Source organism: Echiichthys vipera (assembly GCF_963691815.1).
Source record: "Echiichthys vipera genome assembly, chromosome: 14".
NCBI classification, from domain to species: domain Eukaryota; kingdom Metazoa; phylum Chordata; class Actinopteri; order Perciformes; family Trachinidae; genus Echiichthys; species Echiichthys vipera.
The window spans coordinates 25,941,457-25,963,993 of NC_139839.1; the positions used below are offsets into that span (position 1 = coordinate 25,941,457).

Consider the following 22,537-nt stretch of genomic DNA (forward strand, 5'->3'; position numbering starts at 1 on the left):
ATGAGAGCAGGATGGTTCGTGAGAGATATCCAAGTTAAAACTGCATGTTAGAGGCATAAAAAAGTTGTTTCTGTTGATGCTGAAAGTTGAGTCAGGAGGAGTGATAAAAAGATTGAAAAATCATGACCTAATGACCTATGAACTTGCAGCAAAGCTATTTGAGGAGGAGCATTTTTTGTCAGATCACAAGCATGTGCCATTATATGACCTGGAGTCATGCGGTCTAATGATTGAGACCAAGTTTTACTTAAGAAGGAGCCATAGTTGTTTTCTTAATCTTTTGAAAATTCATGACAAACCGTAACAATCTTTTTCTGTGAAGTGTAAGATGATGCTGCCCTCTAGATAATGCTTGTATGTGGGTTTTTTTACCTGATAAATCATTTAAAACTTCTCATTCCTGAAAACATTTGAAAAATACTCATGCAGCTGTACTGTGCCCCAATTTCTGAATCAAAGAGATTGCAGGGGGAAAGTAGGCTGCTTGTACTGTACAGCCAGTGAACGTAGGAGTGTAATACGTTGCTAGAGAGAGTGACGGCTGAGCCAATGTTACAGCAGCTATAAAGAGATTATTCTTCCCTGGAAGACATAATTATGTGTAACACACTTGTTTCAAATCCTGTGAAAAACAAACAGGTGTTTCAGCTTGAAATCCAGCCCTTCATCCTCTGACACACATACAGGAGAGAACCCCCAGAGCTCGACTGGCATTTCCTCATGACTTATTAGACCGTGGTGATTAATGTCAGGATGATTTCAACACCATTCATCTAAGAAATGCACTTTACATATTCAAGAATGCAATGTCTGGAGATATTTTGTTTGAACTTATAGAAATGCCCGATCGCTTTGATTTGCTGATACACTGGATGGAAATGTCAAAATTAGTGTTGAATGAATGTCACCATGGGATTATACAGATATAGTGGTAGGAAAAACATACAAAAATATCAACACAACATATTACTTTCTCTTGCAATACATGATCAATTTACTGGCTTTAATTTTTATTAAAGAGTTATTTGCATTCGTTTATTAGTTTTATATAAATTATATAAGTAATATTACATTGGAATGAAGGCACACAGACATTTACAAGTTGTAGTCTGTGTGTGTGTGTGTGTGTGTGTGTGTGTGTGTGTGTGTGTGTGTGTGTGTGTGTGTGTGTGTGTGTGTGTGTGTGTGTGTGATGTGTGTGCGTGTGTGTATGTGTGTGTGTGTGTGTGTGTGTGTGTGCGTGCGTGCGTGTGTGTGTTAAAGAGGCACTAAGACTCTATACACTTTGTTGTACGTAGATCTCAGTTTTGACACTGGCACCACAATGTGAATAAATACCTAACTCCTGCTCGTTGCCTTGTTAGGGCTGTATTTGTCTTCTTCAGGTGAAGATCTTGTGGTGTAGGCCCACCACAGATGGCAGTGTACCTACACTATGTTCTCCGCTTTGTAAGTGACTGGGAAACATCGGACCCTTTTATCTTAAAAAAGGCTCCTGTTATTTTTTCAACAATCAGTGCCGAATTCCCCGGCAAATAGGCCTATGTACACCCTGACCCTACCCCCTAACCCTTACCCTACCCCCTAACTCTGACCCTAACCCTGACCTTACCCCTGACCCTACCCCCTAACCCTGACCCTACCCCCTAACCCTGACCCTAACTTCTAACCCTACCCCCTAACCTCGACCCTAACCCTACCACCTAACCATGACAAAATGCTGGCTTATGTGACCGGGGAACACAGGGAGGACCCCTCATACATGATCTGGTAGAACGGCTGTATCGTGATATATATCATGGGAAACATATCGTGATAGTATCCTATCGTAATTCCCACCCTACATCATAATTCCAATTTAAAGTCCAATATTTGATATTTTTTATATTATATAAATGTGTTAAGTGTAGTCTATTACTCGGTGTATGAAAAAATCAAGCTAAAGACACACTTGAATAAAGAAGGAAACATGTGGAAATGAGCTCTGTACTGACCTGAAAGCCCCCACAGAAAGGTGAAGGAGAGCAAAGGAAGTTTCCTGGAAGTAGTGTAGACCTCCATGGTTGATGCAGCCACAGTTTCCACTTGTCACGGTGTTAATGTCCTCCACCCAGCTTTATATAGGAGCCGTTCCGCCTCAGGCAAAGCTCTCCAAGTCTGTCAAGTGGTTCCCTTCAGTCTCCCAGCAGGGACGTTAGCCCGGTGAGGTGGGGGACACTTCGGCTGAGGGAATGTGGAAGCCGCCGCTGGAATCCTCTGTCCCCACTCTGCAGCGAGATGCTAATAAAGTGAAGTGTAAATTGGATCAGCACCTCCGACACTGAAGGTCCTCCTCTTAGCGCCCGGCTGCATCAGCACTTTCCTCCTGGTCGAGACGGCAGCGAGGAGCTCCAACTCTGCAAGTTGTCGTCTTTTGTCACCCAGAGAGAGAGAGAGAGGGAGAGAGAGAGAGAGAGAGAGAGAGAGAGAGAGAGAGAGAGAGAGAGAGAGAGAGAGATAGAGATAGAGAGGGAGGGGGAGAGAGGGGGGGGCAGTGAGAGACACAAGAGCCTCGCCACCTTGAAGGCATCAAGCTTGCTTCAGTATTAAAGACAAGTTCCGGTTGAGAGCTTCAAAATAAACCCCACTTCTGTTGTACACGGTTTAAATGAATGCCTTGCGCTTCAGTCCGCTTTTGTTTTGAAAGAGAATTTGCCTTACATCCGTTATTTGGCGTCTTATATATAGTGTAGCTTGACGCACCAGGTACACCTGTCGTGGTGCGCAGTAATGTGCAGGTGCAAAACTACTTTCCTTGTACAATTTTGTAGAGCTGCGATTTGAGATTATTTCCGTGATGGATTAATCTGCCGATGACTTTCTTCTTAGTCGATGAGTTGTTTGGTCCCTAAAACGTCAGAAATGTTGAAAAATGTGAGCTAGTTTTTCCCCCAAAGCCCAAGATGACGTCATCAAATGTCTTGTTTAGTCAACAACTCCAAAGATAATACGTTTACTGGCATAGAGGAGGAAAGTCACCAGGAAATATTCACATTTAAGGAGCTGGAATCCAAGAATTCTGACTTTTTTTCTCAAACCGATTATCAAAATAGTTGGCAATTCATTTAATAGGTGACAACAAATTGATTCATCGATTAATCTTTGCAGCTCTACAAGTTTAGAAATTATTCTGAACTTATTTCACAAACTGGCATAAGCATGTAACACACACAATGAGAAACGATGACATGGTTGAAAGGATTCTGTATTTTCCCAATCAAATCAAACCAAACCAGAAACATTAACATGAATTCAAAACCATGTCAAACAGTGGCAGTGGGAGTAATAATAATCCTCTACCTTGTAAAGGTAAAACAAATAAATGTTTTGATTATGACATAATCTCCTTAAAAACATCGTGGTATAAATGTCTCACCACTGAACCGTTAGGACCTGAGTTTGTCTCTAAAAAGATAAAGAGCAAAAACGGGGACTCATGCGGTTTTAGGCAGGCATACTTGCAATTTGCCAAATTCAAATTTCAAGCTTTTTCAACAATACGCCTATTTCCAAACCCACGTAACTAAAGCTCCATCCTTTTCCCCACACTCCCCTTGGAGATCTTCAGCTCCTGTTCTCTCGTGTGTGAAGAGGTGCGGGTCTGAAAGCACAGAAACACACTGGACTCAGCTTGACGTGAATTCCCAAGGTGAGCTCACCCCCTGATGTAAAAATATGGACTGACCTGTGCTCTCTGAGGTGGTCAGACCCCTTTATTTCATTTTCTAAGGTTGCCCGGTTGCCTCAGCAACAACGGTGAGGCTAATGCAGGAGGACTGCTCAATTATGAGAGGTGAACAAGGGTTATTCCTGTGATTAAATCCAAAGAAGCAGGGTCCAAGCCTTATGGGGATGAGATTTGGTTGTGTTGTTGTAAATTGCATCAGGGCCTCCAGCTGAAATCTACAGCATTCGGGGGAAAGCTGTCAAAACAGGACTGTTTTTATTTGGCTGCAAAAGAAATTGAGTAGGGCAGAGAGGCTAATACTGGATTCTAGACTGCTAATTCAAACAGACCAGTCTGGTCAAATGATGAGCAAACCTGACACCTGGAGGCCAAACATATCGCTTTTTACAATTCATACTCTATGTATGGGCACATGGAAGATGATTTTTGCCTTTTTCGAATCTTTTTAGTTTTTGTCTCAAAAGAAAGGAGAACATTTAAAAAAGGGCCAGGTCGCACCAATATACAAGATTGATGTCCCCCTGCTCCTGATCTGACACTACCCATTGTAGCCAGGGCAAACAGGCCCAACACCCAGCTAAAATAATAGTTATGAATAATATAATGAAGAAATCAAATATATATAAGGACTGAAGTTGCCATCACTGCCCTCATATATATATTTTTAAATCAGGCACATGCCATGATGCCAATGTGCAACACACACATCATGTCATATTCACATGTGATTATTACATTATTATTATTGATTATTAATGCTAAAATAAGTGTGCAATAGATAGATGGATAAGATAATACGATTATTATCTTGTAAACAGCTAAAGGTTGAATATGTAGAATCTTTATTAAAAGCTGTATATAAAATAATAGTAATACACCCATGGGGCGTTTCAAGGGGTACAGAATGAAAGTAGTGCTCTTCCATAAGAAAATATATTTAGTCTTAATCAATATTTAAACATTTTTTTGAGGGGTTTGACAATGGCTTTCTTTCCCATTGTGTCCCCATGGTAGCAGCCAATAGCGTTGGGCGTTGCTGGTTGCCAGGATTGTCTGTTGTTGGGTGCAGCTACTGTAGGCTGGCACTGGGTGAAATGGAGTTTGCCAATCCTGCAGCTGCTTATTTGTCCCAGCAGCTAAGTGACCGGACAGACAGCAAAAACCAGAGTCAATATAGGCCAAGCATTCACTCCATGGACGAGAGAAAGGAGAGAAACGCCATTCAAACGTACGCCCAAATGGCTACGCTTCTCCTTGACCAGTAAGTAACTTTAATGTGTACTTAGCTGTAACAGCTAACAGTAACTGTCAGTCAAACTCCTCTAATCCTTGTTTTTATGGTGTGATTTTCTGAAGGGATGGGTTCAAACAGGCTCAAACAGACTCTGGTCCCCTGTAGGCTACTGGGCCGGGTCTGACCAACCTGGCAACCTGACTGCTGGACTTATTTTTTGTTGTTGTGACTATGATCTTGAGACACTAGATGGTGGAGTTCTGCTCATATTACTATATATATATATATATATATATATATATATATATATATATATATATAGAGAGAGAGAGAGAGAGAGAGAGAGAGAGAGAGAGAGAGAGGCTGTAGAGAGAGGAGTGCTGATGTGCAGTGGAATTTGGACATCTGGACATGTAAAAATGTTTGGTCATCCAACACAAGCCTTTTGTAAACTGCAGCTGGACCAGCCTGCAGAACATATTTGTGACTTGTCATCTGTATCCCTCCACCCTGTACATTCTTTAATTTGACAGTAACATTCAGACTGTTGCCTTCTCTAAACAAACGAGAACGATTCGGAAATGAGTTACTGCTTTGATGAAATATAAGAATAAGAATAAAGAAGATGAAAAAACCCCACAGTATGAGAATCTATTGTTTTTATGATCAGATTATGTCAGATTATACTCCCATGCATGAAATCTACATAAACCTGTATAAAAGTATCATTGGCTTATGCAGTTATCATCACTGCCCTACATACTGTACTGATACTGGTGTGCAGAGCAGAGACATGCTTGATCAAAGGCCTGCCCTCCTTCCTCTGGGCGTTCTGTATGGATACAGAGAGAACACTCTCCATTTTTATGGGGGTTCACCTCTACAATTGGCACTAGACAATAAACAGTTAGTATTACTCTGCACAGCTCAGAAACAGCACAATATAAGTCTGATTCTTTGATGGGTACACACTAACACAGATCATGATTCAACGAAAAAGCCTGTTGTTCTTTCACATATTATACCACATGAAACACATTCACACAGCAAGGTGCGATAGAATATTTGTTGACATGTGTTTTATTTAATTGAGTCAGAAATATTTTGCACCTACAGTGTAAATAATACAGTGAATGGCAAAATGTATCATTAATTATTATCTAAGTGAACGAGCCAGCCATTGTTTTCTTAATAAAAGTGCAGTATATACCTGTGTATACTGTGTACATGCCTTTCTATTTGTTTTGGTGTCTTGGTGCATAAAATGTGTAACATCTAAAAGTGCTCTGTTTACTTGTTATAACGTCACATATATGTTTGTGTTAAAGTCTGTTTAGGTCTGAAAAAAGAGGTATTTGTTCCAGTTCCAAAGGTTAGTTTCTAAAAGGTCAGTGGCATCAGAGCCAGTGTTTGCCTCGCTCACCTTTAGTCGGCTCTCCACATCTGTCACCTTGTTTTCTTTTCTTTTCTAAAATGAGATTATAATGCCTTTCAAACAACACAATTTTTTTTAATCTCACAGTGAGAAGAAATTGAAATCATTTCTATTCAGACATGTGGGGATTTTCAGCAATAGCTATCTATGGCCATCTCCTGGTCACATGGGTGAATTACATCATCATCATTCAGCTCATCCATCCACAGACATTCCAAATTACAGAATCACAGTGCTCTACCCATGCAAAATAAGTTATTTATAGATAAAGCTTATCAGAGGGGTGTTCATGTTGAACCAGAGGCGATTCTTGAGTCTGTTGGGGTCCTGGGCAAAAAATTCACAGGGGGCCCCTCAAACCAGCATTCATCACCATTATGTTATAAATAATCTGACATAAAACAACAACAAAAAATGGCGTAATGTAAACATATTTTATTTCAAAAGTCCACATTTAATTTTTTTCAGAGTTAAGTATTTTTAAAATATAAATATTCCAACATATTAATATGAATGACAGAAGAAAAAGAACTAGCAAAGGGAGTGTGTGGAGTCAGGTGGGGCCACTTTAGTGAGGTCAGGTTTGCTATGGTCATTACAACAGTGACCCCAAGCAGTTGCCTGCCTCACCTGCTGGCAACATTATGCTTTAAACTGCTACTTAGCTAGCTGATGCTAAACTCATTTCAACATGATCAGTTAGCCAACTTACCAATGAACCTTTGACTTCCCTCTGAAGTATTAGCATAACGTTAGCATCAAACAGGCTAGCTTACAGTAGTCTAATGTTAGCCTATGTGTTTTGAGTAACATTAGTACTTAAACTAGCATAACAGCAGCTAACTTACTGTTATCCAACACACAGGGCAGTTCAAAGTGTGTTTCTCTGTAAAAATTATTGTGGGAAATATTGTACTTTTTACTTCACCTCATTTTTATCATTCAAATTAATCGTAACATTACCTTACAGATTGATGATGAGCTACTCACACATTAATACACAAATACTTATAATCTAAATATATATTAAAGGGCATTATGTGACAGTTAATGCATGGTTTATACTTGAAATCAAGCTAAGTCGACATAACACATCGTTACATTTTTGTTATTTCGCTGTCTCCACAGCGAATGTTGGTAGCTGTAATAAACCTCCATAGGCAGTCTGCTTCTTTCCTCTTCTGCATTCAAAAACCATCCTTAAAGTGGACCTAAGAAGAGCAACTATTGTTCATGTTTATTCAATTTAAATGTATGCTCAAGACTATACTGTGTGCACGTGTGTGACAACACACATGTTGTCATCCACGTCTTGGCCATCCTGGGAGTCCAGCTGTGGGCGGGGCAGCTGCGCAACCACTGCTTCCTTGGAGAGGACATTCCTAAGCAAGTAATTTCCAGTATTGGCGTGTTTTCTTTTCTCACTGGGCTGCACGAACAATAACCAATTATCAATTAATCTGCCAATTATTTTCTGGATTTATTGATTATAGTTTGGTCCATAAATGGTCAAAAATTACAAAAAAAGGTCTGTAATTTTTCTGATAGCTTATTTAACTAAAAGTTTTATTTATATACCACTGTTTGCTCATGTGCCATTACTCCACTATATGCTCTGAATGCCAAGTACAGCTCCTTTTAAAATGTTAAATGCAAGGTTTCTTTTAAAGCAAATAAACCCACACACACATAAACGGAACAAAACACTATGTCTTCATTTAACCTGAACATTTACTGTCGTAAGTAAACTCTTCAACCAAGTGATCATTTTTGTTATTTTCCTCACTACTCTCACCATTACCATAAGGCTTCCCTAAAAAAACAATAAATACAGGGAGAAAATAAAGAGTGCATGTTGGGGGTCCCGAAGGTCCTTGTATGGGGCCCGGGCCTGCAGGCAAATGCCTGGTTTGCCTAATAGTACGGCCCACCTCTGCTCTGAACTGTAGCCCGGCGCTCTGTCCCAAAATTAACAAACAAAAAATCCATTTCACAAAAAACATGGTCAGGAAAAGCAGATCTACAAGGCTCCTGATTTGAGCTAAAGGCTAACACTAACTTCACAAAGACAGTGCTAAAATGCTGATATATTTTATAGTTTAATGTTGACCATTTCAGTTTAGCATGTTAGCATGTTGGCATTTGATGATTAAATGTCTCAACAGAGAAACCATAAGGTACAGCTGAGGCGAATGGGGCATTAGTTTTGCAGGTATTAACTGACAAACTGACCACATGATGGCGCTGGATGAAGTCAGAGGATCATCAAAGTGTTTACAATTCATCTTGAACATTTGAACGAACTCTCATGGCGATCCATCCAACAGTTGTTGAGACATTTCACTGAAAGACATACGTTTCAGCCTGCTGGTGGCACTGGAGAAAGGTCCGGGGTCGGATGTGGCAAACAGTCAAGGGCCATGCTTGGCTTAAAAAATTTAAAAATCCAAAAAGTATCACCTCATGTATTGATCATTGGGGTGCTAGCCTATTTATTGTAAATAAAAATGACCCCGAAAAACAAAAAAAGGTGCTTACTTGGCTATTTTTGACCTCTGGAATGCAACCTGTTTCCCTGACTTTTCGTGGAACATAAAGCATTATTTCTACACTTTTACTATCTGTCATCTCTGTCAACCTGGAGGTTGGTATTGTACCACTACAGTTTTCAAGTTTAGTATTATTGAGAACAGCATGGATCATGTGTAAAAAGGTTCTAAAGGGACACATGAGCTCAAACAAAAAACACAAGCCTATTTTCACTGTGGCAAATGACAGTGAATGCCCAATTTATTGTTTTTCAAACATGTAAACATACAAGACGGTGACTTCAAAACAATCACATACAAGACATGGTGTCAACCAATATAATTATAAAATATCATATTTATCTTTATATACTGTATAACCAAACAAATGAACATTGCAAGTTTGCAAAAGCCGGAATGCTCAAGAACATTGATAATTTTTAAATATATATTATAGATATATAAGGTAGATTTCATATACATAGATTCAAGATGGACTTCATTGATTCTTCTTTACACAGTCCTTTCCTGGCACATTGCACATAACCTCAGGAATTTTTTTCATGAAGAATTCAGGTTCCTTATTGGTTAGGGATGAGTTAACCCCCGCAGCTTATCGTCTTAACCTGCCTTGAAGTCGTAGATTAGTGCTTGTAAGCATGATTGTGTGTTATCTGCAAGACTTAAAAGAACAGAATATGGGAAGTGCTGGTAACTCATCAACACACCTTCTGTAAAGTTGCAATACTGATACAACCCCCACAGCTGCAGCTAGAGATGCTCTAAAGTAATTGCCACCAATAAATATTGGCTCATTCTACAATTACAGTCCTGTGCATTTGGCTGATACCATAGTCCAAAAAACACTCAGGGAGTTAATTAAGAATGACCATGATCTGGCAGTATTTATCTATCAAAGAAAATTTTTGTTGTGATGTGTTGTGAACGACTGATTTTGCTTCAGCAAGAGCAAAACTGAATACCACCAACCTAGTCAAACATTTGTATGTGCATAAAATACCATGCAACAAGGTCAGTAAGAAGGCTGAACAGATAATAAACAATGCAGTCCATGTAGAAATGGCAGAAACCATGGTTAAATGGAGTATTACACTGAATCTCTCTCATCTGATAACAAAACAGCAGCAGGTGGCAAAGATGTTGTGGAAAAGTTTAATTTCATCTTCATCTTGTGTTGGAAAGACACTTTTTTTTCCTTTTGGATTCAGACATTGTAAGCGGTGTGAAACACGTTTTCATCCTTCTATATAATTTACAACGCTGTTACAGTAATACACTGGGGATTTTGTTTTGTTGTTGTACAGAGCTGTTGTGTCAGGTCAGCATTAAAGCTGCGTTGTTGTAAAGTGTTATTTAGTGCTGGCTGTCCTCATACACTGTTTGTACATTTGCCTACAAAAAGTTATTTACTGTGATTTGAATGTAATATACATAATTATTACTGTAAAAATTACATCCGGAGCAAAGAAGGAAATCAGGTGGCACCAAAGTCTACATGGGGAGGGAGGTCGGGGTGGTGGAGGAGTCCCAAAACACAGGACTTTCACTGTGTCCCGGAAGTACTAAGCCAAACCCCAACCTAAACTCCACTAGTAAGGAAATGGTAGTTTTGGTGCCTAAACTAACCTAAACTGTCCACTTTTCCTACCTTAACTTAACTATCGCAGCAACATACCGGTCGCCATTTTAAATATATTAATTCATGTTTCATAAGATATCATACAAACTAGTGATCGACCGTTATGGATTTTTTAGGACCGATGCCGATACTGATACGGACTGCCAATTTTCTTGAGCCGATATTTGGAGGCGATACGACTTTTGCTCCCTCAATTTACATCATACAAATTACACAATGATGATAACAAATGTTATGAGTCTCAGTTTAAATAAAGGAACATTTATTGAACTTAAAAAAAGCGTCTCCAGCAACACAAAGCTGCCTGTGGACACCTGTCTGTAAATAATGATCAGCAAACGCAGCAGCCCGCATCGCACCGATACACCTAAGATCACAAATATCGGCCGATAATATTGGCCGGCCAATGTATCGGTCCATCATTAATACAAACGCGTTTTACAGAAATAAATAAGTCATATTTTGTACGCATCATACTAACCCATTGATTAGAATACCTTGTTTACTATGGCAAATTGAAATGGATACAAACAGGTATCCATTCATTGGCCAATAATAATTATTTGCTTTTTTTCCCCCAATGGCGTGGAAGCATCTCTAGCTGCAGCCCAGTTACACGTGCAAAACATAAGGCGAAAAACAGCCGTTAACCTTCAATGCTTTGTCAATTCAGGACCAATCCACAATCAAAGTAAAGGCAGTTTTAAAATAAATACACACTGTGGTCCCCTCACTGCCTTGTTTGCTACATCCTACTGAGGTAGACAGATGCACACTGCAGCAGTCACCTTGCCAAACCCCACGCTCCCTGATGAGGCAATATCCGTCTAAACTAAATGAGCAGCAGAAACCTTTTAGTGCACATTAGCCTAACATCATAAGTACATACTTCTTGGATGTTGCAGCTCTGTAATACTTAAGCGACTGTTCCCATATTTCTACACAATACACTTGCCATACTGTGGTGCTTTGTCATTCTTTTTAGACTTAATAAGGGTCTAATGGAAATCTGTTTGATAGAGCTGAAAAGGCTGCAAAAATATACCAGACTCTTGCACACATCCATGCTTTAGAACAAACAGAATTGGTCACCTTTCATGTTGCCTTGTTGGCTGTAACACTTGTTAATTATATCTTTAGTCGATACAAATCTTAACACTGAGTAGTTATGATATTTCTTTGTTGTTGTATTTCAAGGAATAACCGACAGCAGTTTCGAGGCACTCCACCAGGGAGCCTGCTGAGAGGAAGTCCAGCTCCACCTCAATGAATTTGATGTAAATGGCAAAACGTTGAACTGAGTCTTGGCTTCCCTCACCATTCTGATTTGTCCCGGCGCTGCGGCAGTTCTCCTGCAGGAAACGTGCCACAGCAGAGGGTTCTCCGTGGACATAGTGTTTGCCATAGCCCTGGAAGTGCTGGAAGAGACTCTGCTGTATGGTCCTATCCTCCGCTATGCCTAGGTAGCAGTAAGTCACTTTAGCCCCAGTCCTGTCACATTTCTCTGCGCCCTCTCCATCAGCCTGACTTTGTGCACCGTTCTCTGACTCACACTGAGTTAAGCTATGGTCTTCACTATCACCCTGGGGAAAGGTGTGAGTGTTGTCGTTAAAGGATGACACTGCCTCGTAGCCGATAGCGTAGAGTCCATACGCCTTGGGGATGTCCCCAGGAAGGAGGTAGTGGGATGTTCCTTTGCTGCAGCCTGCTGCCCTGGACAATGATACAGGGATCCAGTCCACCTCCATGTGCAGCTCCAAGCAGCGCGCCTCGCTGATGGTTATGTCTAGGAACTTGTAGTAAACATTCTTCCAATTCATCTTCTGAACTTTGGTCATGATGATGCGGCCCTCAGGCTTTTCTGGGTTGAAGTACTCACGGAGCCTCTTGCCCAGTGGCACCTGTGAGCTGATTTCAGCGTAGTGGTAGCGCACGTCCTCACGCCAGCGCGTGTTGTAGCCAACCCCGAAGATGGCCAGTTTGTTGGAGAGGTGCAGTCGTGAGAACTCAGTCCATGTCTGGAAGTGTTCCCATTTCAGCTCCACCGACTCAAGGATACGCATCACAGTCTGCATCATGTCCCTTTTTCTGCAGAGAGCCCAAGATACATAATAATGACAAAGTAATAAAATCATGGATATATACACATAATTTCCACATACAGGCTTGTGAGATGTCTCAGCCGCCACCATCTTGGGACAAGGTTCAGACCTGTTCTGATCAGACTGCAAGTTAATACTTTTGGATGTTCTAACAAAAAAATACCAAAACTAAGCAAAATGGACATTTCACAAATGAGATGTTGGTTTTCAATATTTTACTGTAACGAATGTAATGAATTTGATATATAACAAGCTGTCGGGCCTAATCCTACTTCAAAGCCAACATAAAGTTAAAGGTTGAATAAGTAGAGTCTTTATAAGAAGCTATTCTTGGAAAAAAAAAAAATAATACACCTACGGGGCGTTTTGAGGAGTACAGAATGAAATAATTGCTTTTTTCATAAGCATTTTTTGGCCTGAATTAATATTTAAATTTTTTTTGACAGGTTTGACAATGACTTTCTGTCCTGTTCTGTTTCCAGTGTAGCAGCCAATAGCGTGCGGCGTTGCTGGTTGCCAGGGTTGTCTGTTGTTAGGCTTCAGAATCAAGGAATCATTTTGAGTTGAGAGCTAGCTAATGGATTACACAGCACTCACAGAAAGGCTTCCAGTTAAATACTGGCTAACGTTAAATACTGTTATAAAATTAATTAATTAGTCCAAATTAGTCGTTACCCTGACATGGAGCAGGCTGATCACTTTACACACTCTGCAACAAACCTGGCAACCCGACTGCTGGAATTATTTTTTGTTGATGCGGTGCTCTGCTCATTCTCCATATTCAACCTTTAAGTGAGTGTCCACATACTAAATTAAGGTAAAACCAACTCATGTTTGGTATTTAGTCATGAGGAATACATCAGTAAGATGCTGAAAATTATGTTTATCACTGTATGTCATTAAAGCAGCAACCTCTGGGCTGAACTGCAGTTCCTCGTAGGGCCACTGGAGACGTTCTCCAAGCGAGTCAATCCCCACAGACCACAATGTTAAAATGCCCACTTTACAGCAGAAATGTTTAAAAAACAAACATGTTTACAGCCCGCGCAAAGATGCGCATACACAGATCATTTTCTGCGCTGCGTTCTACTACACCACTGGATCTGGATAAACTTTTCTACTCTACTTCACCGTGTTGTTGTGGCGTCTGTACTACCACACGTCACATCCTGCTGAGAGCTAAATCCAATCAGCAACAGGGCTTCTCTCAGGGGAGAAAAAAGGCTCTGCTCTCCCATAGGATAAACAATCGGCCATTTGAGCGACTCACATGCTAATTAGGGCTGTTTAGGCGGGATAGACCCGCCTCATTCTGGGTATGTCAAAGTGTTGGCACCTGACGGACCCGAAGCCTCTGTAGGGGACAGTTGGGAGAGCATGGCCGTCTGTCAGCAGCTCCTGAGCTCAGTGACAGCTGCTGGATAACCTGCCTTCACCAGCTGACTGACAGAAATTTATATTTTCTTTATATATTTTTATTCAGACCCCCTTAAATGTCTCACTTTTTGTTAATCTGCAGCCAATTGCTTAAATCATTTAAGTTGATTTTTTTTCCTTGTTAATGTACACACAGCACCCCATTTTGACAGAAAAACACAGAATTGTAGAAATGTTTGCAAATGTATTAAAAAACAAAACATGAATTATCACATGTCCATAAGTATTCAGAGCCTTTGCTGTGACACTCGTATATATTTAACTCGGGTGCTGTCCGTTTCTTCTGACCATCCTTGAGATGGTTCTGCACCTTTATTGGAGTCCAGCTGTGTTAAATTAAACTGATTGGACTTTATTAGGAAAGGCACACACACCTGTCTATATAAGACGTTACAGCCCACAGTGCATGTCAAAGTAAATGAGAATCATGAGGTTGAAGGAACTGCCCGCGGAGAGCAGAGACAGAACTGTAGCAAGCCAAACTGAGCAATTGGGGAGAAGAGCCTTGGTGAGAGAGGTAGAGAAGAACCCAAAGATCCCTGTGGTTGAGCTCTTTCACTTCACCTTCACTGCAGCCCTCCACCAATCTGGGCTTTATGGCTGAGTGGTCCGAATGAAGCCTCTCCTCAGTGAATGACACATGAAAGCCAGCACAGAGTTTGTCAAAAGACTACGAGAAATGAGATTATCTGCTCTGATGTAACCAAGACTGAACTTTTGGGCCTTAATTAAAGAAAATAAAGGAAGAAAACCTTTTCCAGAATTCTCAGGACCTAAGACTGAGCTGAAGGTTCACTTTCCAACAAGACGATGACCCTAAGCCCACAGCTAAAATTACAAAGGAGTGGCTTGGGAACAACTCTGTGACTTAAACCCAACGGAGCATTTCTGGAGAGACCTGAAAATGGCGGTCCATCAATGTTCACCATCCAACCTGATCCCCAAATCCAGGTGTGAAAAACTTGTTGCATCATTCCCAAGAAGACTCCGCTGTATGAGCTCAAATCGGTGCTTCTACTCAATACTGAGCAAAGTGTCTGAATACTTATGGTCATGTGATAATTCAGTTTTTGTTCTTTAATAAATTAAAAAAATTCCACCATTCTGTGTTTTACTGTCAAAATGGGGTGCTGTGTGTACATTAAAGTAAAATCATCCCAGGGTCTTTTTTAGGCAAATTGGGTCATCAAATAAGTCATTGAGCCAATTTTTTTCATGTATTAACTATTAACGTAGATTTTCCGTAGATATGCTAGCAGCCTGTCGCGGCTAACACGGGGCGGTGAGTTGGACGCATTAAAAAACATCTTTTTTAACCACTAATACTGCTCCAAATAACACCAAACCTCTGCAGTAGCATGATAAGAGTCCTGACACATTAACTGAAGCACCAACAACATAGTTTGTTAACACAGAGTTTATTAAAAGGGAGTGTTACCTACTGGCCCCGGTACCAGCTGCTCCATTCAAGTCAATAACCAAATACAATCCAAAAGGAAGGAGCTCATTGATGATTTATTCCAGCAAAACACGTAAACATTGTGGTTTGCTGCAGACACGGTAATCCCTCTGCGTAAGTGTCTCCATAATTGTCTCAATGTCCAGATCCAAAACAATAATCCACTGGTTTATCAGAGCACGCTCATCGTACAGTAATGGCAGCCTATTAAAAGTTTCTGGGTTGTAAGCTTTCATTTTTGTTTCACAGCTGGGAAAAATACAAACACAAACCATTCTGTCTCTCTTCACTTCAAGGTGCAGAATAGTAGTTTTGTAGCCGTGCTCCTGCACTCACTGTGCGTCTTCCAGCAACACACGCCCCGCGCCCTCTGACCTCTGACCCCTGGACCCTGAGATCTGCGTAATGTTTGGGTCCTTCAGGGAAAGCTCTGTGGGACATTTCACCAAACTGCCACAAACATCAACGTTTACGTGTTTTGCTGGAATAAATCATCAATGAGCTCCTTCCCTTTGTATTGTATTTGGTTATTGACTTGAATGGAGCAGCTGGTACCGGTGCCAGTAGGTAACACTCTTAATAAACTTTGTGTTAACATACTATGTTGTTGGTGCTTCAGTTTTTTCAATACGTCCAACTTGCCGTCCCGAGCTAATCAGTGTTAGCCGCGACAGGCTGTTAGCGTCTCTACGGAAAAAAAAACCGCTAATAGTTCATACACGAAAGAAATTGTCTTAATGGCTTATCCGATGACCCAATTTGCCCAAAAAGACCCTTGGATGATTTTTCAACGGAATTTCACTATAATGAGGAAAAAAAAAAAAATCAAATTAACAAAGAGTGAGAAAATAAAGAGGGTCTGAATACTTTCTTTACCCACTGCCTGTGTTCTGAGATGAGCGAGTGACAGACACTCTTCTAAACATGCTGTGTGGAGCAGACTGCATGGTGACAGGAAGGGGCGGGGCCCTTTTGGACAGTGTGCCCCCACCCCCACCCTTACCCCCAACCCCTGCCTCGCAGTGGCCCAGTGGAGGGGGTAGGACACCTGCAGCACCACCACAGCTCTCTGCTGACATAAAAATCAAGAAAATATTCCAAGTTACAATCGCGTGTTGATCTCGTGAGAACAATAGTGTATCTTAATCTGAGGGTCTTGTCACATGCCTACTAAAATCGAACCTATTTTGCTATAAATATCTTAAAGCTAAGATAATCTTCGCTCCACATGTACGTACGCATGTTTATTGACTAAAATCATCTTTACCATACTGGGCCCTGACCTGTTTCAGCTGGCAGACTGGGCCTTTCCATAGTAATTTGCAATGATTAGGATAGTTTACAACTTGCAACACAAATCTTTATATGAAACATAATCATTTAAAAAGACAAAGAGAGGTCAGCCTTTGTTCTGGGTGACTTACTGGGTTTGTTCTGACAGCTCTATTTGAATCTGCAGCGCTCTGTTTTTAGGCACCTGGATTTCTTCTAGAGAGAAGAACACACATATTAGTTTAAACCCATTATATTATTGTTGTTATTATTGTCCACTTCTTGCTAACACTAACCTGTCTCCATGTCTCCTTCCTGGAAGGCTGAATCCAGCACCTGGTTGCACCAGTCCTCCTGGGAGAAGTCTTCCAGGGTGCTGCCATCAGACTCCATCTCCTGATACAGCCCACTGCTGTTGATCAGCACTGGGGCACAGCTCTGGGAGTCCCAGCCTCCCTGACCAAACACCTTCTCCAGCTGCTCTATAGTGTAGCTGCTCTTCCTTTTGCCAATACCATGCTCCTTCACACGGCTGTAGCAGCGCCGCAGCGTCTGAATGTGGTGGTAGGATAGATAAAGTATTCACTCAGCTGTTGTTCCAGTGACCGTCAACTGGTGGGACAGTTCTACAGTATAGTGACTCACAGAAAGGCTCACACAGAAGAGAGATGTCGACTCACAATTGGATAGCAATGTAAACTTGCTACTTACAGCAAGTCTAAAAAGCTTTTATGTTTCCCAGCAGTTGAATTTGCCTGGCTGTGGACTACCAGGGGCGTAGCCAACATCTCAGAAGTGAGGGGGACAGATTGTTCAGAAGTAAGCAGACTTCTATAGAGTGATTTATCATCCTCTCATTCAAGTGCGTCTCTCTAGCGGCTGAAAAAACAAATCACCATAAACAGTAAGGTACAGACTCAAGTAAAATGATCAAAATGCAAAGTTTGGGCTGCCAAACTCTGGTTGAGTTGACACAGAATGATTCTCAGGCATCCGCAGGGTAAATAACCACATCATTAAGTGCCAACACTGAGCAGAGAAAGTTCAGTAAAACATTGTTCCTATTAGCAGATACTGTATGTTAAGTCAATAGCACACAAAATGGCATGGAAGGTAACTGGGTAATAAGCCACATGATTGAATGGCATGAAAACAAAAAGTGACACAACACATGAGTATTATAATCAATATGCATTTGAAATTTAAGTCGAGTACGACAGCACAGAGAATCTTCAGCATATTCCGTCAAATGTGCAAATTAAACTAAGAAACAGTGAAATGATATGGCCTCAACCTGCTGCCTTTAAAAAATTAAAAATAAACTCTTTTTGGTATTAAATATAAGCTTCATCTTTAAACATCATGTCAGTATTTCCCTTTTCTAAATGAGCGACTTTGAGTTCCGGAAAAGCGCTATATACACACAATTTATTTGTATTATTAATGAGAGACTGCAGGGTCTGTCTGCGGGCTCCCCTGATGTGACTCATCCTTTAGACGTTTCCTTGGCCAGTTGTAACCTCTCCTCACCTGTGAAGCCTCGGGCTGATGCTCAGTGATGCTGCTGCTCTCTGTCCTCACCTGTGTGCTGCTCTCACTGCTCTGTCTATTGCAATAATACAGATTAAAAAATATGTGAAAAGATGATTGTTTTTATTATAATTGAAAATAGTAGTTATTAAATAGCCGTGGAAATTAGAGATGCACCAATCCAGTTTTTTCTGATCCGATCAAATACCTGTGCTGAGCGTATCGGCTGATACCTGACACCGATCCGATCCTACTGTTGAATGAATGAAGCGTGAACCTGTCCATGTGAGTGAAGGCATCAGGCTCTACATAAACATTTAGCCTTGTTAAAAAAAGAGAACTAATTAACACAGATATAAATGTACTTAATACTATTTATTAACAAATAACACAGTGTACATTAGAAGCAAGAATAAATAAATAACTCTTCCATGTAAAGTGCACTGCAAACAGATATTTTAAAATGTGATGTAAAATCCTAACCGCTGCTGCAAACATAGAACTGAAGTGACTACATCACTGTAACTGTATTACTGTGTATGATATTAATAAACAGAACTGACTGGATCAGATCACTGTAACTGTATTACTGTGTATGATATTAATAAACAGAAATGACTGGATCAGATCACTGTAACTGTATTACTGTGTATGATATTAATGAACAGAAATGACTGGATCAGATCACTGTAACTGTATTACTGTGTATGATATTAATAAACAGAAATGACTGGATCAGATCACTGTAACTGTATTACTGTGTATGATATTAATAAACAGAAATGACTGGATCAGATCACTGTAACTGTATTACTGTGTATGATATTAACAAACAGAAATGACTGGATCAGATCACTGTAACTGTATTACTGTGTATGATATTAATAAACAGAAATGACTGGATCAGATCACTGTAACTGTATTACTGTATATGATATTAATAAACAGAAATGACTGGATCAGATCACTGTAACTGTATTACTGTGTATGATATTAATAAACAGAAATGACTGGATCAGATCACTGTAACTGTATTACTGTGTATGATATTAATAAATAAAAATGACTGGATCAGATCACTGTAACTTTATTACTGTGTATGATATTAATGAACAGAAATGACTGGATCAGATCACTGTAACTGTATTACTGTGTATGATATTAATAAACAGAAATGACTGGATCAGATCACTGTAACTGTATTACTGTGTATGATATTAATAAACAGAAATGACTGGATCAGATCACTGTAACTGTATTACTGTGTATGATATTAATAAACAAAAATGACTGGATCAGATCACTGTAACTGTATTACTGTGTATGATATTAATGAACAGAAATGACTGGATCAGATCACTGTAACTTTATTACTGTGTATGATATTAATAAATAAAAATGACTGGATCAGATCACTGTAACTGTATTACTGTGTATGATATTAATAAACAGAAATGACTGGATCAGATCACTGTAACTGTATTAATGTGTATGATATTAATAAACAGAAATGACTGGATCAGATCACTGTAACTGTATTAATGTGTATGATATTAATAAACAGAAATGACTGGATCAGATCACTGTAACTGTATTACTGTGTATGATATTAATAAACAGAAATGACTGGATCAGATCACTGTAACTGTATTACTGTGTATGATATTAATAAACAGAAATGACTGGATCAGATCACTGTAACTGTATTACTGTGTATGATATTAATAAACAGAAATGACTGGATCAGATCACTGTAACTGTATTACTGTGTATGATATTAATAAACAGAAATGACTGGATCAGATCACTGTAACTGTATTACTGTGTATGATATTAATAAACAGAAATGACTGGATCAGAACGCTGTAACTGTATTACTGTATATGATATTAATAAACAGAAATGACTGGATCAGAACGCTGTAACTGTATTACTGTGTATGATATTAATGAACAGAAATGACTGGATCAGATCACTGTAACTGTATTACTGTGTATGATATTAATAAACAGAAATGACTGGATCAGATCACTGTAACTGTATTACTGTATATGATATTAATAAACAGAAATGACTGGATCAGAACGCTGTAACTGTATTACTGTGTATGATATTAATGAACAGAAATGACTGGATCAGAACGCTGGCCTCATTCATCAGATATCAGACTAATCTAGCAGCAAAATTCCCGTAAGACTGGTCCAACACTGAAGACCAGTCTGAAATCTCTTTGTGAAACCGGCCCCAGGTCCAGGTCCAGTTCCAGGGGAGTGCTTTTTAGGCTTCTGTAGGACTCCGTTTTATACAGCTTTTCAGACACACAATTCATTAGTTATCTCTCCATGAGATGTGGTTGCTTATGTACAGTTTTCTCTTTTCTATTTTAGTATTATTGTAAACTCTGTGTATTGTTCCCTCCCTGATCTTTTAAATGTGAAACTTGTATGTTTATGCTGCTGTCTTGGCCAGGACTCCCTTGGAAAAGAGATTTTAAATCGGGAGTATTCCTGGTTAAATAAAGGGTAATAGAAATTAAACGAAACTCATCCCGTATTAAAGTTATTTATTATTGCGAACATTCCCATTTTAATATACATGGTTAGTGATGTATTTTGACTTATGGTAAACCCTCTCTTGGATCTTAAATCTACTGTTACTTATATTTTACAATATAATCTAATCAGTGTTCCAGCTCTCTGTCAGGTCAACAGCCTGTGACTCCACTTATTTCTGTGTAGTCGCCAACACCATCAGCTGCATGACCCTAACTGTGAGCGCCTTCAGCTCAATGTCAGAGCCCCAAGTGCAGGTCCTGATGATGGAGGATGTACAGACATTGGTCTTATTTACCTTCATCCTCTCCCTGCACTGGGAGGGGGTCCGCTCATATCCCAGCTCCGACAAGGCTCTGGACACCCGCTCGTACATGGCAGGACCGGGGGCCTTACCGGAGAACACGGTGCCAGCGACCTCCAGCTGCTGCATCCTCGCCTCCGTCAGCCTCTCATTGCCCCAGACCGCGATCAGGGCGTTTGTCTCGGACGGAGTCCACGACATCCCTCGGCAAGCCGTGAAGCTGTTGGAGGAGGATGAGGCCGCCGTTCGGCCCGCAGCCCCGGAGCCCACGTTCAAAGGCGAGAAGCGGTTAGGTGTGGAGGGATTGGAGTGGTATTGATTACTGTCACTCAAATCCTCCGACTCAGGGGATGGCACCTCGGTTTTCGGTATCTTTAACGGCGTCGATAGCTCTGGAGAATGCTCCGCGGTACTGGACGCCGCCATGTTGCCTCTGTTGCTAAGGGGAGGGGGAGGCAGGCTGACGTTCGGGGCTTTACGCTGGAAGGCAGGGAGAAAACTATGGCGTGGATCTACACAGGTGGATCCAATGGAAGCCCGTTCCCGCCACTGAAAGAAAAAATATCGCCATGACAAGTCATAATTATGAGATAAAAAAATAAAAAAATCTAAATTGTGAGAGAAAAAGTAATAATTATAAGATTTAAAAAAAAAAATCTAAATTGTGAAAGAAAAAGTCGAACATACGAGATAAAAACAATCGAAAATATGAGATAAAAAGTCATAATAATGAGATTAAAGTCATAATTAGGAGATAAAAAGTCAAAATTATGGGATAAAAAGTAATAATAATGAGATAAAAAGTCATAATAATGAGATAAAAAGTCAAAATTATGAGATAAAAAGTCATAATAATGAGATAAAAAAGTCGAAATTAGAAGATAAAAAGTCATAATTATGAAAAAAAAGTCATAATTATGGGATTAAAAAAAAGTTGAAATTATGTGATAGAAAGTCGAAAGCCTATGTGAATATCAATTAGTAAAAGGTGACCAGATTTCTGAGACATTTTCGGTTCAGAGGCGTAAAATACACAATTATATTTGTCGATCAAACCAGAAGAAACCGATCAGTTAGATAAACTTCAAATGTGCATTAAGGAAATAAAAAGCTGGATGACCTGCAATTTTCTGATGTTAAACTCAGATAAAACTGAAGTCATTGTACTTGGCCCCAAAGGCCTCCGAAACTCAATAGCTAAAGACATTGTTACTCTGGATGATGTTGTGTTGTCCTCCAGCACCACACTTAGGAATCTGGGTGTTATTATTGATCAGAATATGTCCTTCAATTCTCA

General features: G+C 40.0%; 2 protein-coding genes across 2 annotated transcripts in view; both read right to left on the minus strand.

Annotated features, from left to right (window-relative positions):
- Positions 1-2,357, minus strand: part of esama (endothelial cell adhesion molecule a) — a 69,549-nt gene extending 67,192 nt beyond the window's left edge. Inside the window, exon 1 of the mRNA XM_083927110.1 lies at positions 1,995-2,357. Coding sequence (XP_083783236.1) covers positions 1,995-2,061 — 67 coding nt within the window. The 5' untranslated portion in view covers positions 2,062-2,357. The remainder of the gene's footprint in view (positions 1-1,994) is intronic.
- Positions 2,358-11,750: 9,393 nt separating this feature from the next.
- Positions 11,751-21,684, minus strand: msantd2 (Myb/SANT DNA binding domain containing 2; the record flags this gene model as incomplete). Its single annotated transcript, XM_083926566.1, has 4 exons — positions 21,235-21,684; positions 17,151-17,406; positions 17,007-17,070; positions 11,751-12,672 (listed from the first exon to the last, which is right to left on the minus strand). Exons 1-4 carry the CDS (start codon positions 21,664-21,666, stop codon positions 11,751-11,753), a joined length of 1,674 nt encoding a protein of 557 aa, XP_083782692.1. The 5' UTR covers positions 21,667-21,684.
- Positions 21,685-22,537: the final 853 nt, after the last annotated feature.